The 17,973-nt window shown below is 42.3% G+C and overlaps 1 protein-coding gene across 1 annotated transcript in view; it reads right to left on the bottom strand.

Annotated features, from left to right (window-relative positions):
• Positions 1 to 12,743: 12,743 nt before the first annotated feature.
• Positions 12,744 to 17,973, bottom strand: part of LOC111961731 (TNF receptor-associated factor 3) — a 31,924-nt gene continuing 26,694 nt past the window's right edge. Inside the window, exon 25 of the mRNA XM_023984220.2 lies at positions 12,744 to 16,197. Coding sequence (XP_023839988.2) covers positions 15,979 to 16,197 — 219 coding nt within the window. The 3' untranslated portion in view covers positions 12,744 to 15,978. The remainder of the gene's footprint in view (positions 16,198 to 17,973) is intronic.

Below are 17,973 nucleotides of genomic sequence, written 5' to 3' on the forward strand. Positions count from 1 at the left end.
CCATGTTGGTTTTGTGGGTAGTTGTTTTCTGTTTTGTGTGAGTACCTGACAGAACTGTTGCGTTTTGTTCCACTTTTGTTTTTTGTTTCAGTGTTCAGGTTATAATAAACATCATGAACACGTACCATGCTGCGCTTTGGTCTAATCCTTCTTCCTCAGACGAACATCGTTACACAGACGGAAGCCACTCCTCAGTAAAATGCACATGACAGCCCGCTTGGAGTTTGCCAAAAGGCACCTAAAGGACTCAAATCATGAGAAACAAGATTCTCTGGTCTGATGAAACCAAGATTGAACTCTTTGGCCTGAATGCCAAGCGTCACGTCTGGGGGAAACCTGGCACCATCCCTATGGTGAAACATGGTGGTGGCAGCATCATGCTGTGGGGATGTTTTTCAGCGGCAGGGACTGGGAGATTAGTCAGGATCAAGGGTAAGATGAACGGAGCAAAGTACAGAGAGATCCTGCTCCAGAGCGCTCAGGACCTCAGACTCGGGTGAAAGTTCACCTTCCAACAGGACAATGACCCTAAGCACTCAGCCAAGACAACGCAGGAGTGGCTTCTAGATGTGCAGCGACGCTCCCCAACCAACCTGACAGAGCTTGAGAGGATCTGCGGAGAAGGATGAGAGAAACTCCCCAAATACAGGTGTGCCAAGCTTGTAGAGTCATACCCAAGAAGATCAAGGCTGTAATCACTGCCAAAGGTGCTTAAAAAAAATACTGAGTAAAGGGTCTGAATACTTATGTAAATGTATAAAAAAACAGTTTTTGCTTTGTCATTATGGGGTATTGTGTGTAGATTGATGAGGGAAAATCTATTTAATAAATTTTAGAATAAGGCTGTAACTTAACAAAATGTGGAAAAAGTCAAGGGGTCTGAATACTTTCCGAATGAGCAGCAGTTAACAAAGACGTTGCCATTGTAAGAAAGTGACATGGAGGGTTGTGAATGAACAACTGCATACCCTTAGGTCTATTTATCGGAAAGGTTTTGCTCATCAACATTCCTTACCAGCTAGACAGGCTGTGGGTCATTCTGACAAATCCCCATTTTATTTTCATTAAAGGCACTTTAAAATCAATGTTACGATACCTCACCAGCCACAATCTTTCAAACACCCGGGAAACGTCTGGGAAGAGAGCCGAAACACTCTAACCCTCCATCCTCCTGCCTGGTCAAAGTAAGTCCTATTACACAGAGCTCGGGAATCCTGGAAAAACTTGACATCATCGTTAGTATTCAGCCCCTAGCTGTCAAAACAAGCACTGAGACCATTAACATGTTGACGTCTCTTGTTAGGGGAACAGTAAAGAGACACGTAGTCTACAGTACACCTACTACTGCTGCTACTGTGTGGGTCACAACCCAGCATATAATGTAAATAGTTTTTTTGCAACTCTTAGAGCATAGGCCATGGGCATGATGAATGTCTATCATTATGGCTGGCAATGAAATAGTCCAAGACGCACGCTGGTGACAGCAATCAAGGGTTCAAAGGTGTACATTGATTTTGAAAATGTCTTTCTCTGATATTTACCATATGGGAAGGCGACATTCTACCACAAAGCTGCTTGTTCTAAATAAGAGCATCAGAGTTATTATCTGAGGCTATGGTTTCACTGTTGGGGCATTATATAGATGCAGTCCACAGTAGATGCTTAGCTAGACAATCTGATAAAGTAGCAGACATTTAACACAACATTTAACAACTTTAACAACCATGTTCCAAAGATTATTGTATGATATAGTACATGTGTCCTATATCCAAGTGCCTCCCAATTTACCAAAGACACTTTCACTGGTTTGTTGGATATTGTTGGATATCAAGTGTCCTTAAAACCAAAGTGCCGACGAACATCGACATCATCCACTACAGTAAGTGCCCTGCCGTAATCACCTTTGAATGACTGATTGGGGAGTTCCGTGTAAAAGCATTCAACAGAGTCTGAAGCTGGGACTAAGTGCATTACATACTGTATATCCCTATTTACGGGGTCAGAGCAGAGGTCTAGACAAAATAGCGCATCCACTATGCTATCTGTTTAGTCTGAATGGAAACTGTTGGCATCAGTGAATAGGGATGATGATTTAGAATGCAGAGCACAAAAGTGGTGGAGCACAGACTATAGAAGACGGTGATCTCATTTTCAGTCTGTGGGCCTGGGGGAGGACGGGGTCACGCGCTGCTTTGTCATCGCCGGCTGTCCTTTCCTAGCCTCGGCTAGAAACAGAGGCTGAGGCCAGTGAGTCAGGGGTGTCCATCACACACACACATCAGGCTTTCCTCTCAGTTGCAGCCTACTAACTCCTACTGTCTTCACTACTGTACACACTAGTCTGCCATGATGAGTGTGTTTGTGTGGGACGGCAAGGGTACATTAGATCATGTGGTGTAATGTTTCTGCACTTTTATATAGATGACATATCAGAAGTCTTGTGCTTAAAAGGGAATATGTGCTTAAAAGAGTACATATGATATAGCCTTGGGCATGAAGTAGCATACAAACCATTAAACTGAGCCGGTATTGAATTTAGAACTTAGACAGGGTTGGACAGGGCATAAGTCAAGGGACTGTTAATGTTCATGTGGGTAAATAAAGGTCTGAGGGCCCGATTCAGACTTAGGAAATGTACGTCTTTTCTACGCACGTCTCAGTAGTTGGTATTCAGACTTACCTTATGCTAGTGCGAAACTGACTTTGCAGGCGTGGTTCCCTTGCGTGCTCTGAATACAATTAATTCAACCACTGAAAACCCTCCCACTTGCTGGTAAACTGATTTTCTCGTCAAGTTTTCATTCAATAGAGTTTTCAGTACATTTATCTAAAGCCATTCCTTTAAATTTGGTGTACCTTTCATTTTCTCAAGTTAAAGGTGCAGAATATTAGGGTTGGGATCAATGAAAGAAAGCCATGTAAATACATGCATGTTCATCTCCTTTTCTGCACCAATTGGTATATAAAAAAATACTCTGATCTTGTATATTAATTAAGGTTAGGAAGGTATTTATGAAAAATAAAACGGTTTGGAGAGCCTTTACGCACAAAATATATTGGTGAATCAAAAATACAGTGGTTTGATTCCTCCTTAAAGTTGCCATATTCCATTTTTCAATACATGAAATATTGGAAGATGAGAAAAGTGTACAATAGGGGTTGAACAGTAGTTCTTTAAATCGACCTTAATATTTCTCACTAATCATGGAACTGTGATGACAACGGTCCAGTCGTTGTGAACTGTTCCAAATGATTGCACAACTTCTAATACATTAGCCTAACAGCATCCACTATTCCTAGCGGTCCTCAGGAACAACCAAACAAACGCAGAGGGGAAAAAAGGTAAACTAAGAATGGAATGGAATGATGCAAAATGTAAGGAAACAAACACTAAAGTGACAATTATAAATGTATGTGGGTATAGCTGACGGTAGCTACCGATCGTGGCTAATATTTAACACAATACCATTTTTTTTTATAAAGTGAAAAGTCCAGCCATATAATTAACACCTAAAAATCATAAATCAACTTGGTAGGTTTTGCGCTATACTGTCATTGCTAGAGAAGCCTATAGCTTGGGTCTCCAAATGTCATCCCTGCAAGTTATAAGGCCAGCATTTCATAAACTTCACTATGGAAAAGGTGATATGTTGATATGCTTCAGTTTGTTGCCATATGACTGTTTTCACATTTGTCTCCAGCGATCATAAGGCCTAAAATATATCTAAAACAAGTGTAATTTATATTTACAATCTCCTTATCCAAATGGCTTACTCATTTACTTAGCTCTTATCAATAGCTCGTTTCAATTAGTCAATTACAGTGCATGGAGAATGGTGTTATTTTATCGGGATAAAGAAAGTAGATGTTGTTCCACTTGGAACCGACAGGTTGCTCCACCTTATTCATCGTTTCATCGCTCGTAAAGGTGGTGGAATTATGAAGGAATTCATTCAAGGTCAGAATACAGCTGTAGACACACCTCCGCCACACCTTCATTTCTTTGATCTCCACCACAAACGAATAGCGGGTGAATAGCATGCTATTAAGTTCAGGTCTGAATATGCATAGAGAGAAAAGTGCATAAAAAGGGAATTACATTCCATTTACACACTCTTAACTCGGGATGGAATCGGCCTCTGAGTGAATATAGGTCACACAAACACATACACACACAGTGCACACACAGAAAGACAGTGAGTAAGAGGTGAGGAAAAGTGAACAGAACTGAATGCTATGCAGGCGTACTACTCTCTCTCTCTCTGTCGTCAAAACTTTTGCTAGGAGTCCAGATCACACACATACAGTGTGTCTCCAGAGTCCTGTTGCATTTGGTATGTAGTTTTCACAACCCCTCACAAAACCGTGACAGTCCCCTTACTTCACTGCCATCTGACGCCTTTGTCCATCAGAAATACGATTTGGGAACCTCAAACATGACATACAGCTATCTCTATAGTTGAGCACCTCTGGACCACGTTGTTTGAATTATACTGTTGACAAGTCAAAGGCACAGTGGTAAATTTGAATGGTAAGCGGTGTCATTGCTGCCATTTTACAGGCTCTACTCATAAACCGCAGGACAGATCCAGGTGTCTAATAACCTGTGAAAAAAGCATGGATAGGCCTAACAATTTAATTTGGTTGGTCATTTAGGTCAGGAGGAACAAACACACTTACAGTACACACACACACACACACACACACACACACACACACACACACACACACACACACACACACACACACACACACACACACACACACACACANCACACACACACACACACACACACACACACACACACACACACACACACACACACACACACACACACACACACACACACACACACAGACAGACAGACAAATGCACGCTAACATACACACTACACACACACACAGTTTTTTAATCAAAATAGAGGACTGGATTTAAAATAATTCACATTTAAATGATACTCTAGTACTGAAGTAGACCTACCACTGCTCATGACATCACTCTTGTCTCACCTTCATCTGGCAGTGTATGTGGGGAGACCCTAGATAATATCGGCTCAGATCTTACAGATCTTTCCATCCAGTCATGACTAAGGAATATCCAGCTCTCTCTCCTGGTTTTTATGGCCATCTACAGAATAAGAATGAAGCTCCATTACTCTTCATGCATGGAGCAAAAGGAGCCGCATGGGCAATAGGTAATGCTGTGATTAGTCTGGTCAGATTTAAAGTTTTGAGTCAGACTCTGATTGGACTGTAACTGATTCCAAGGTGTTGAAGACTTCATGGCCAGAGAATGTGCATTTTGATTGGAGTCTCAAGACAAAAAAAGTGATTGTATGGAGATATACACAGAGTATACCAAACATTAGGAACACATTCCTAATATTGAGTTGCACCCCCAACACCCCCCATTAGAACAGATTAAATTTGTACGGGCATGTCCTATACAAGGTGTCGAAAGCGTTCCACAGGGTTTCTGGCCCATGTTGACTCCAATGCTTTTCACAGTTGTGTCAAGTTGGCTGGATGTCCTTTGGGAGGTGGACCATTCTTGATACACACTGAAAGCTGTTGAGCGTGAAAAACCCAGTAGCATTGTAGTTCTTAATACAAAACTACCATACCCAGTTCAAAGGCACTTAAATCTTTTGTCTTGCCTATTCACCCTCTGAATGAAACACATACACAATCCATGTCTCAATTGTCTCAAGGCTTAAAAATCCTTCTTTAACCTGTCTCCTCCACTTCAACTACATTGAAGTGGATTTAACAGGTGACATCAATAAGGGATCATAGCTTTCACCTGGATTCACCTGGTCAGTCTATGTCCTGTTCTTAATGTTTTGTACATTCAGTGTATAGAGCATTGCAGTTCTATAAAGTATACAAAAAAGAGATTGTATGGATATATTCACTGAGCATCACACCATCGTATTATTTACATTTAGTCATTTAGCAGACGCTCTGGGAGGGGAAACAAACTTAATATACTTGAAAATGACTAAAACCAACTGAAAACTGAAAACTGTGTAGAAATGTTCATGGACCTACATTTATACAGTTTCTTGACTGTGTCCAGCTCATTAATAATCACCTAAATTAAAGCTAGACAGTCAGGGAGTATAAAAAATTCCCCCAAACAATGGATAGAGGACTATCTTTTTTTCAAATTTCTACGGCGAGGAAATATAACATATTTTCAGTGCATCCCTCCATACCTCGTTGAAGACCAATTGCGTCCCTCTGGACCTCGTTGAAGATCGAGTGCGGCCCTCTCGACCTTGTTGAAGACCAATTGCGTCCCTCCGGACCTCGTTGAAGATCGAGTGCAGCCCTCCGGACCTTGTTGAAGACCAATTGCGTCCCTCCGGACCTCGTTGAAGGTCGAGTGCGGCCCTCCGGACCTCGTTGAAGATCGAGTGCGGCCCTCCGGACCTCGTTGAAGATCGAGTGCGGCCCTCCGGACCTCGTTGAAGATCGAGTGCGGCCCTCCGGACCTCGTTGAAGATCGAGTGCGGCCCTCCGGACCTCGTTGAAGATCGAGTGCGTCCCTACGGACCTTGTTGAAGACCGAGTGCAGTCCTCTGGGGGCAAAATGAGTTCGACAACCCTGACATAGAGCAACAGGCCCTCCTATAGCCTTCAACATAGCTTGATCAAGTCCCTTTTACAGGTTTGCAGTTACAGTATATAAACCACACCCTTCTCCCTCTTTTCCGCTGGACACTTCTTCATTACTGGAGCCTGATCTTTATTGGAGGACCATATCAGTATATCAGGATTGAGAAGCTCTCATAGGAAAACAGAATTATGTGGAAGTCAAAAATGAATACACAGACACTGAGGACTTTCTACCCACAAGCTCTAATTCAAAAGGATCCCCGAAATGACTGTTGGCTGTCATCCCCAGCCTTGTCACCACCAGGGCCAAACCGGTGGTGTTTGTAAGACAACCCTCGCATCCCCCCCACCATCACTTTCACCCCATAACCAATTTCCACAGACTTTACTCAGCAACAGGGGAAAACAAACTCTCCCCTCCACCACTTTCACCCCCATAACCAATTTCCACAGCCTTTCCTCGGCAACAGGGGAAAACAGAGACAAGTGGAGTACTATTATGTCAGTATTTCATAAATGTTCCATCTACTGAAGACCTGTTTCTTTGCTATGTTATTCACCTATCGCACCCAACTGTGTAAAAGCACACTGGGGGAAGCTAATAGCTCAAGCCTACGACAGTTGGATAGACATAGATCCTCAACAATGCAGATTTCCACTCAGTGTGTTGTATTTATTGGTTTGAGTACCTCGAGAGTGAAATACTTTGAATCAGCATCGGAAAACTCTCTTAAGAGGGCAATCTCTATCAAATCAGCCACAGTGTAACTTAGTCATTATATCCCTCAGTCAATAAGAGTAATTCCTTATCTTCTCATAAAAGATTCACGAGTCAGTGGTCCACGTCTGAAATGACGTGGGACCAATATAGAATTGACGTCTGTGCCCAGAGGGAGACAGCTTCAGTACTCTCCAGAATTGTTGCTTTTAATTCCAGAAATGGCACGATATTGATTCTATGGATGGACTGTACTCGAGTATTGATGCCAACTAAGTGACTGCTATTTTTCCACTGTTGTTTGGCAAAACAGCACTGCAACACAATCTCTGTGAAGGTCATACCACCTCATCTTTTCACATTTTCAAATGAGCATCAGAGCACGGGCCCTTATGGAGTAAGCAATTCAGGGTCATTGTATCAATGAGCTGTATACTGTGACCCTTGAAGCACTATAATAATTGAATTATTGAAGTCCCTGCTGAGTGGGGAAATTCAGGCAACAACAAAAACCATAGCTATGAATCAGAGAGAAAAAAACTTTTATTGAAAATTCAGGCAGAAACAGTGACTATTTCTCAAATAATCACCTACATTGACATGGAACATAGCCACGTATGATTAATATACAGTGAAACCAATTTAGAAATGCTGGGAAATAGATCAGAAATGTACCGTCTATAGCCCTCCTCACCTCAGTATACTACATATGGTGCCTGAACCTGAAGTACCCTATTATCCCAGTGGGGCACTCATGCTTTATCGCTGTGACGTGTCGGTCCAGGATTCTCTCATATGAGTGATTGACCCTCGGTTTGGGATGGGGGCTTGTAAAAGTGGCTCCTGTGGGTAGCCGTGTGTTTATTTCAGGGGAGATGGGGGAGTGTGTCAGGGCCTATTACCCCAGTGGTCAACTCACTCATTTGAGGACGGCCTGTAGGCCTAGTATGCAGGGTGAAAACTGGGGTTTCCCACCCAGCCCCTGCATTGTGGAACCATATACAGTACCAGTCAAAAGTTTGGACACACCTACTCATTCTAGGGTTTTTCTTTATTTGTACTATTTTCTACATTGTAGAATAATAGTGAAGACATCAAAACTATGAAATAAAGCATATGGAATCATGTAGTAACCAAAAAAGTGTTAAACAAATCAAAATACATTTTAGAGTGTGCAAAGCTGTCATTAAGGCAAAGGGTGGCTACTTTGAAGAATCTAAAACATAAAATATATATTTTTTGGTTAGTACATGATTCCATATGTGTTATTTCATAGTTTCGATATCTTCCCTATTATTCTACAATGTAGAAATCAGTACAAATAAAGAAAAAGTAGGTGTGTCCAAACTTTTGACTGGTACTGTAGGTACGGCGGTCTTTAGGGATCATTATCAAACTGGGGACTTGCATACGCTCCATTTTTCCATTTCCCTACTGCCTCACTATGATGACATATGGCAAACTTTACAGATATCCCTCGTTTTGATTTATCCGCTAACCGTTTCCATATAGATTTCATGAAAAATTTGGCTTTGAAAGAGTTTTCCCTATGCAACGTGTCATTCAAAGACTTGGCTCCTGAAAGCTGTGGATCAAGTTGGTTTCTCTTGAGTGAACAGAGAGGGAAACCCAACAAGCCGTCACCATGGTCTTGTTCATTAGGGCATGCAATGGAACATTTTTAAAACGTTTTGCAACAGAAAAAAAAAAATTGTGTTTCTAATTGGAAAGATCCAGTAGTCCCTCCCTGTTTCAGTATTTTTTCTTCCATGTGGTCCCCAGTGAACACAGCCATTCAAACTTGCCTGATCAAAGGTAGTAGCCTCTAGATCTACAGTATTTTGATAGCCAATGTATTTCCCCCAATTTCCCATTTGTCTCCCTCTCTTAAAAGACTGGTCCTCTAAAACAACTAGGTAGCTTTCCTAAACCCAAAACCAAAGTCTGAGACTGAAACAAATACCTCTTTTAAACCGAAAACTCGGTTGAACGTACTGGATCCCATTTTCATGGCGGACCTGTGACCCAGAATATAGAGGGCCGTCTGTGACATCACATCTTCTCTGAGCGCCAATAAGAGTGCTTGTCAGAGGGAGGGTTAATGGGCATGCCTGGGGCTGGTTATTGCCCTAATAAAGCTAGCGGGGGACATGGCAACTGAGGGTGTTGCATAATAAGGGGATTTAAGACAGAACATTTTGTGTGGAGCCTTATTTTTTTGGAGCCTTATTTTCTTGAAGCAACTTGAAGCAACTTGAAGCAACTGTCTTCAGTGTGATTACATGTTAGTGTCATTACCCCATTAGCGGTGTAGTTGTTGCCTCTTCAATACAGTCTCTTATTGTGTGTACTCTATGTGGGTGAACTCTCTTTCGCTGTTTTCTCGCTCTCTCACTCGCTCTCTTTCTCTTTCTCTCTCTCTCTCTCTTTCTCCCTCTCCCTCACCTTCCTGTCTTCGTGTCTGATTTGAAATTTCACTTTTGAAGAGGAAGATAGTCTTGAAGAGTTACTGCAGGCATTATGAACTTATTTGAACTTTACAATGCATGGTTCACATCAAAGATTTAAACCAGACACATCAATTCCACACTTATTCATCTGCCTTTCCAAACACACACACACATATACACACATACACACACACACTTTTCCCATGATCTTTATAACAGGCACAACTAGCTGAAAAGGTTCCACCATTCCAATCCTCTATCCAAACAGCACGAAGATGTATCCTTCTGATTCCAGCCTCTCCAAGTATGATGAAGCACCCCAGCTTCTTCTCATGGTCTCTAATAAAACGCTGTCATATAAAAGTGTACATGACAGATGGTCAGACTAACTCCTTTCATGTTTGCCTAGAAACAAATAGTAAAAGCTATTGGCTGGCAACTGCAGCATTGCAACGTTAGGTCTCCTCAAGATATCTGAACGCACCTTGATATAACCCAGGTTCATTTCCTATGGCAGGAAGACAGGGTTGGTGACTTACGGTAAGTTTCAGTATATTGTTTTGACCGGATGTTAATCGAAAGATGAATATGTATAAATCTGAATATGGACAATAACTAATGGAATGAAACAATTTCACAAACAATAGCCACCACAATGCACAAGGAGAATCATCTCCAGTTACATGTCTATGGAAATGAAAGCTCCATTCCCCAGCCATACTGGACCAGTATAATGTTCCACTAGCATGTGATGAAGAGGTTCCAGGCTGCACAGAGGAAGTGACTCACTGGTAGCCTGTTACTAAAAACACCACATTGTGAGTGTAAGCAAGGACCCAAATGAAATCACGTCATAATGGCTCTCACACACACACAATCACACCCACACGCTCACACACACGCACGTAAAAAACGTGTGCAAGCACACACATACACACACACCAGAGGAGGCTGGTGGGATGAGCAATAGGAGGATGGGCTCATTGTATTGGCTGGAATGGAATAAATGGAACGGTATCAAACATATCAAACATTTGGAAACCACATGTTTGACTCCGTTCCATTAATTCCATTCCAGTCATTACAATGAGCCCATCCTCCTATAGCTCCTCACACCAGCCTCCTCTGACACTCACACACAGACATAAACCTGAATGATATCATGGCATAATGGCATATGGCCTCTGCCCACCGAGGGTGTATATGCTGGTAGAATGCCCTCTGACCAGAGTAGAGAAACTAGATCTGCTTATTATCGTTAGTATAGAGCCACATTGTGTATGTCTAACTGACATTTCACTAACTGGTTGGTGCTGTAAGACCACTACAGACAGATGCCAGGTCAGAGTTAATTGTCCTGTCCATCCACATCTCTTCCAGAGTTAATCAATTATCATCAGCAACCTCTAATCTCTTTTTGGAGGGCAGACTGGCAACACTGTATTAGGTCTGTGTAATCCTACCAATCAACACCATGTCAGAGGACTCTCCTCCTATCCAGGGGTTTCGGTTCAGGCCAAACAGACAGACCATGCAATAATGTACAGAAATGGCACTATTGAACATTGTTAGAATTAATCAACAAGACCATGAACACCACATTTGTGCTTAATAGACAGTCATACTTTCTAGCATATCCCGCTAGTGACAACTGCAGCCAAGTTGGTTGCCAAGTCAGAACAAACTCATTTCTGGGAGATTGTAAAAATCCCTTGGCAGTTTTAACAGTAAGTCATTCATTTCAATTAGACATGTAATAACTTTACTGCTCCCTGGGATTCAAAGGCTGATTTCTCCATCCTCCAGGAGCTTCCAGTTCAGGCCCAATGGGCAGGGTTGGCAGCCCTAGCTACAGGAGCCTCAACGGCTGTGTGGGCAAGTCCTCTTCCCTTCCCACCACTTCCTGTAGGAAAGCCTTGGTACTGCCAATTCAGTTCCACTGTCCCATCATGAATCATGACTCACCCAACCACTACTATACTAGAATACCCCTCTCTGGGATATATTAGAGTGAAACTTCCAGTTAGAGTCCCGACGCTCTAAGACTGTCTGGGAAGGAATTTGTTTCACTGGAATTTGTGTGAGGTGGATATTGTATTGTGACGTTAAGCACAAGGTGCATTGGTGAAATTTGGGTCATTGGGTTTTTATTCATTGTCCCAACACTGTCAGGGAAATAATTTGTTTGACTGCAATTGTGCAGTTGAATTTTTTGTATTGTAGCATGACAAAAGTACAAGTTTGCCAAGCAGACTTGCCAGTAGATTGATGAAATGTGGGTCCTTGGCTATTTCTTGTACACACAAAACATAAAAGTATGGAATCCTTGACAGAAGGATTGTGGGTATCAGTCTAGGGCTCAATCATGCCTTTGAAAGACACATAGAAACTATTCAAGGAGCCAAATCACACTATAAAATCTACTCCACATAGAATAATGTATTATTTCCATTTGCTATATTCCAATGATTCATGTCGGTTTTATTCTTCTCGATAAAGAGCCTGTTACATAAATCTGTCCATGGTTCAGTTGCTTTGCCTGTGACTCGTCCCTCCTTAAAAGGCGCAGAATACGGTCAAGGGGGTATTTGACTCAGAGAGTAAATCCCAGATTCTCAGAAACCAGAATCTGTATTAGATCTTTATCTCTGGCAGATGGCCAAATCTCATTAAAAGGAATGGAATAATCCCTGTTTGAAGATCATACATGGTAACCATACTGATGGTAACCAGTGTAAAACAATGGTGAGCAGCACCCTCTTCTGGGTGAATACAGGAACAGTAAAACCAATGACTCCCTCTAGCCAGCAGGAAAGAGATGGAAGTCAGAGGCAGTGTCCCAAATGTCCACCATATTCCATGGGTCCTGGTCAAAAGTAGTGCATAATATAGGGAATAGGGTGCCATTTGGGACACAAATAGAGATTTGGTATGAGACAAACAAAACCCAGGAATTCAATGACAAATTTATTGCATACTGCATGTCCTGTAACAGCCTTTATAGCGTATAGAGAACATAAATGATCAACACATCAGAATGTATATAGCTCTGACTTCACAGTATACAAATCACAGAACAAAGTAGTACCCTGTTTGACATTTAAATAATACAAAGTGCACAATTAAAGTTCATTAAATTCAACTGCATAAACAACTGTTAAAACAGAACTGTTTTTCTCTCCCAGAAAAAGTAAAGGACCACTGCATTAAAAGCTTTACATTCAGAGACCTAAAGAAAGGTATATTATTGGATTACAAGGAGATATTTTGCTGAAAGTACTCCATCAGTCTAGGTGGTTCCAAAAGTGACCCATGCATTACATTGGAATGAAACAAAAATACAAACCATAAACCTTCATATGTACATAATATCTATTTCTTCTCTAAGCATATTTGGCACCATTTTTTAGCATAGAATACAAGTACAACATATAACACAGCTTTGCAATAATTTGGAGGTAATATAACATTCTGGCATAACACAAGAATAAGTATTTATGGAAAGGAAAGATTATATGAATTCCTTTTTGTTGAGGGCTGTAAACTGACTGAACAACTTCTCCAGTTTGATGCTAAAAAGCTACCTCTGCAGGAGGGATTTGCCCTATAATGAACATAGTCAGAATCAACTCCTGCAGAACCAAACCCTGTCTATAACCATCAAAAGACCAAACACCATATTCACTGACTGCACAAATATGATGTTCAGAGCGCAAATACTACCTATAATAACAACCAACGCACCCTTTCTCAGAAGAAAAAAAAATCAGTGGTCCTCAACCTCTGGTCCGTGGACCCGCACCAGTACCAGGGATGCTGCTGACTGTTCCATCAGATAGTTAGCTGACAATAATGTAGCCAGATCTCAAGTGCTGTTTTGATATAGGCCTAAGGAGTCCTTCGAGGAGGAAGGACCATAGCAACTTGACGGTTCTTAGTACAAGAGGGACCATCGTTTCCCGGTCCCAGTGGTACAGAAAAGGTTGAGAAGCACAGTTATATGACACATAATTACTGGGGGAACCTTTAAAGGGTCATTTTGGGGAATGTAAACACAACCACTTCATATTTTGGTTTTTAACCCTCAGTTAACCCAGGAGAATGGGGTGCCATGGTTGGTATTATGTAGCACAGCTTTTGATGTATTTGGGTTACATTTAAGGGGTTTTCCAGACCTGTCTTAAACCATCTCGACAAACAAAAAGTAGGTATTATTTATATCATTAATAATATATTCAACTATACTATATTTATTAATAACAATATGCGTATAGTAACATCAATATATTGAATTGTTCAACATGATGATATTATATTTATAAATTCTTATGAATATATATATATAGGCATCTGCTTGTGTTGAACAGAAGCTGTGCGAGATATGACATAATAATAACTCTAGCATCTTTATTTATACTCCTCCAAACAAATGCAAATAAATGCATTCGCCATTGGTCTACGAGGTAAGCCAACCACGAACTGCGATACTGAATATGAATTGAACCCTCCCATGCACAGAGAGGTTTCAAAACAGGTCAAGACTGGTTTCAAAACAGGCAGGTGAAAACCCTGACACAAGTCCAGAGGGGGAAGACTATTGGGGACGCACACAGGCGTACCAAGTAAAACAGCACCCCCTGATGGACAAGCATACAACATACAGATATATTTCAGATCTAAAGGATTTCCTCAGATTTAGCATTTTGGTTCAGCGTCATTTGTGGGGCTTCATGAATCATAATAACACCACCTAGGCTAAGAGGTTTCACTGTCACCCACAGGTTAATGGGATTTATCTAGAGTTACATCAAACATCAATTAACGATGATCAACCACTATGGTCCAATGGCAAAGTATACCATCACATTCACTTGTTTTCACTTCGTGGCTACATCTCTCTTTATCCTTCCACTTTACACCTTCAACTGGCTGTGCTAAATTTCGCATCGATCGCAACACATTTGTTTTACATCACCAACATATCTGACATAGCAGCAAAACTACATACAAATGTACCACACTAATATGAACAGAAAACAAGGAACACACCATTCCTTCAGTTCATGGAACCTGTATTAACATCTGTGGTGGGGCACAGTACTATGTGTTGATATATGAGCTACTGTAATGAGCATATCCTGGAGGGGAAAGCTCTTCCAGCTTGATGTATTTACCAGTGATAGAAATACACTTGTCGTACGCCTCAGGCTTTGATTGGCAAGCTGCCTTATAACACCCTGATAACGCCACTGTATCTTCCACAGATGTACCGAACCACCAATCCCATAAGCCTCAACCCCTAAAGAGGAACAAGAAACGCAACACCAACAAGTATATGTAAAAGTATATGCCTGGATCCAAGACATGCAGGCAATGTCCACCATCACAGATGGTTTAACTCACTAACAAGTGTAATAACGAACAAGGAAGGATCCCTTCAGCAGCTCAATGAAAAGAGAGAGCACTTCAACACCAAGGCCAATAAAAGATAGCCGGCATGCAATTTGCGCAAAAAGGCAAACAAATGCCCATATTCTTATTCATAACATAACTCCACGTTTGTCTATGCAAATATACTCAATGGCATTGAGAAGCTCACGATATCCACAATCAAAATTACTCGGGTTGAGATCGGAAACAAGAGAAAAAGTGAATACCCTGCCACGATAAGCTCTACTTCTGCGATAAGCAGTGGGGCAGTTTTCTACACTGACAAGGAAAAGGTTCATATCCCTCTTTTTACTATTCTCTAATGGCTACAATTCACTCTCTCTGAGACCTAATGAAGTCTTATGAAAAACAAAGAGAAAAAGATGCCCTCCAAATCAATTAAATTGCCACATATCCCCATTTAAATACCACAGGTTCTGTCCTACTAAATATTGAGACTATATTCTGGAGTTATTTCCATGGATACAAATAATAAAGCTACACACCACACCAACTGGGGTTCAAGCACCATGAGGAACCAGTATTGTGGCATTAAGAGATGGTAGAGCTACAACAGTGCAAGGGCCTCCTGAGCTGGGCAAACTGGAGCCACATGCAGCACACGGTAGCAAGGGGACTGAAATAGGCCCGAACGGAACCAAAATGGAGCCGAAATGGCGCTCAAAAGCAGCCAAAATGAAGCCTGAATGGCCACAGTGCTACTCAGTTGTCTTGCACTTCCACTTCAAAGGGTGCATCCTAGAGGCCTGTGAGATCCACGATGGCCTTAATGAAAATGGTGTCGTCGCGGATGTAGGAGTTCTTGGCGTCGAGCTTGGAGAGCGGGCAGAAGAGCGGGCAGCCGCTGGCAATGTTCATCTCACTTACAGGCCTCTGGAAGGAGGAGGAAGTGATGTCGGGCCGGAAGGCATCGATGATGTGCTCCCTGTTACTCTGGTCCAGCAGCATCAGAGTCACCTGGTGAGAGAGAGAGTTTGAGTTTTAAATAATCTTTATTGGGTCTGGGAGCCCACAACACTATATACACTCATACAAAACCATAGTTACACATCAATTAAAAACAACACAAAATCCTCCTCCACAGTAACTAAACATAACAGCCTCTGAATACCCCATATACTCAAACAGTTCAATATTGTTAACCAGTTTGTAATAGGCAAACTCAACTCTGTCTCGCTGCCAACATTCCCTCCAGCATTCCCACCACATCCACAGACCCTTGTCCCCGAATACTGTTCTTTCGGGTCTTCCATATTGCTAATTTGGCTGCCCCTGACACAAAATTAAGCAAAGTAACTACACCCCTTTGACTAAACCTGTACTTTAGCCCAAATATAAACAGTTGGGAAGAGAAAACCTCTCCCAGAGCTGAGAACCAATTAGTGATCAGGTCAATCATCCCGACCAACCTGGGACATTGTAAAAACAAAATGTGCCAGAGGTTCAGACTCAGCACAAAATGGACAACCTTCCTCAACTGTCGGATCCAGGTGTACCAGATGCATGTTGGTAGCTATGGCTCCATGTATTATCCTCCATTGGAGGTCAGCTGTCCTCTTTCAATAGGCAGTTTATATAAAGACCTCCAACAGCCTTTTGGGAGGCACCTGGACCAAACACACCCGCCCACCTCATCGATTTTACCCCTTCCAGGGAAGAGGCTAAGGACACTTTTACACAGATTTTATACATGGCCTTCTTTCCCACCCCCTTAAACTCCCCCCGCTCCGGGGTATCGAAAAGAAAGCAGCATCCGAACGTCCTCCTCGAAATCCCCCGCCGCAGAACTTACAATCAGTGCAGGGAACACATAATCCAGACCGTCCTTCCACCGATCAGAATTGGAAGTGTCAGTCACATATTGTCGATGAAGTACTGGCAAGGAATAACAGACCTCAGCGACGACCTTCCTCAGTAGGCGAGATGATCGGATCCCTGCTTTTTCTCCCAGCTCCTCCAACGATCTGCTCCTGCTCCTCATCAGATGACCCAGCTTAGTACACCCCACACCTAACAGGCATGAACGTAGGCTGGCTGAACCCATAGCACGGGACTGGATGGCAGTGTTGTAAAAAAGAGGCTCTTCAAAAAGCCACATCCCTGGTGGCGTGCCGGCCTTACAGGACTTGACAAAAACTCTCCAAGCCTGCATAACAGACTCATAAAATGGAGTCAGTCCAGACAAATCCCTCTAACTTTAAGAGGAAAATGTGCTTGTCTAAGCCCAAACAGCCCGCTCTCCTCATCAATGTGTAGGCTGTGTCAACCCAGCTAAAACCGTCACTGTACAACAGTCTCTGGGCTGCTTGAAGCCGAAAAGCCATGATCCTGGAAGAAATGTCCACCAGACCTTGCCAACCCTCATCCAATGTTGTCCACACCAAAATAAATTGATAAGGGTCTTCTGAAGCTCTTGTATCAGACCCCCCAGTGTCTGTAAAATCATTAGTCTGTGCCACAGGGTAGAGGCAGCAAGATTATTAGCTACCAGTACCCTTACTCTATAACACAGCTGGGGTTGCACCCACTTCCACCTTGACAGTCTGGCACACACTTTCTCCACTACACCCTCCCAGTTATTTTTCTGAAATACATCGGAGCCTTTGAAAAAACCCTAGTCTTCATCCCATCTCTTCCCCACTGAAGCCCCCCTGGTAACCGTGGAGTGGACCCTATCTGAAGCTGACCTGCCCACAGCGATTCACTCTTTTCCCAAATGACTCTAGCTGAGGA

Source organism: Salvelinus sp. IW2-2015, linkage group LG4q.1:29, assembly GCF_002910315.2.
Source record: "Salvelinus sp. IW2-2015 linkage group LG4q.1:29, ASM291031v2, whole genome shotgun sequence".
Lineage (NCBI taxonomy): Eukaryota > Metazoa > Chordata > Actinopteri > Salmoniformes > Salmonidae > Salvelinus > Salvelinus sp. IW2-2015.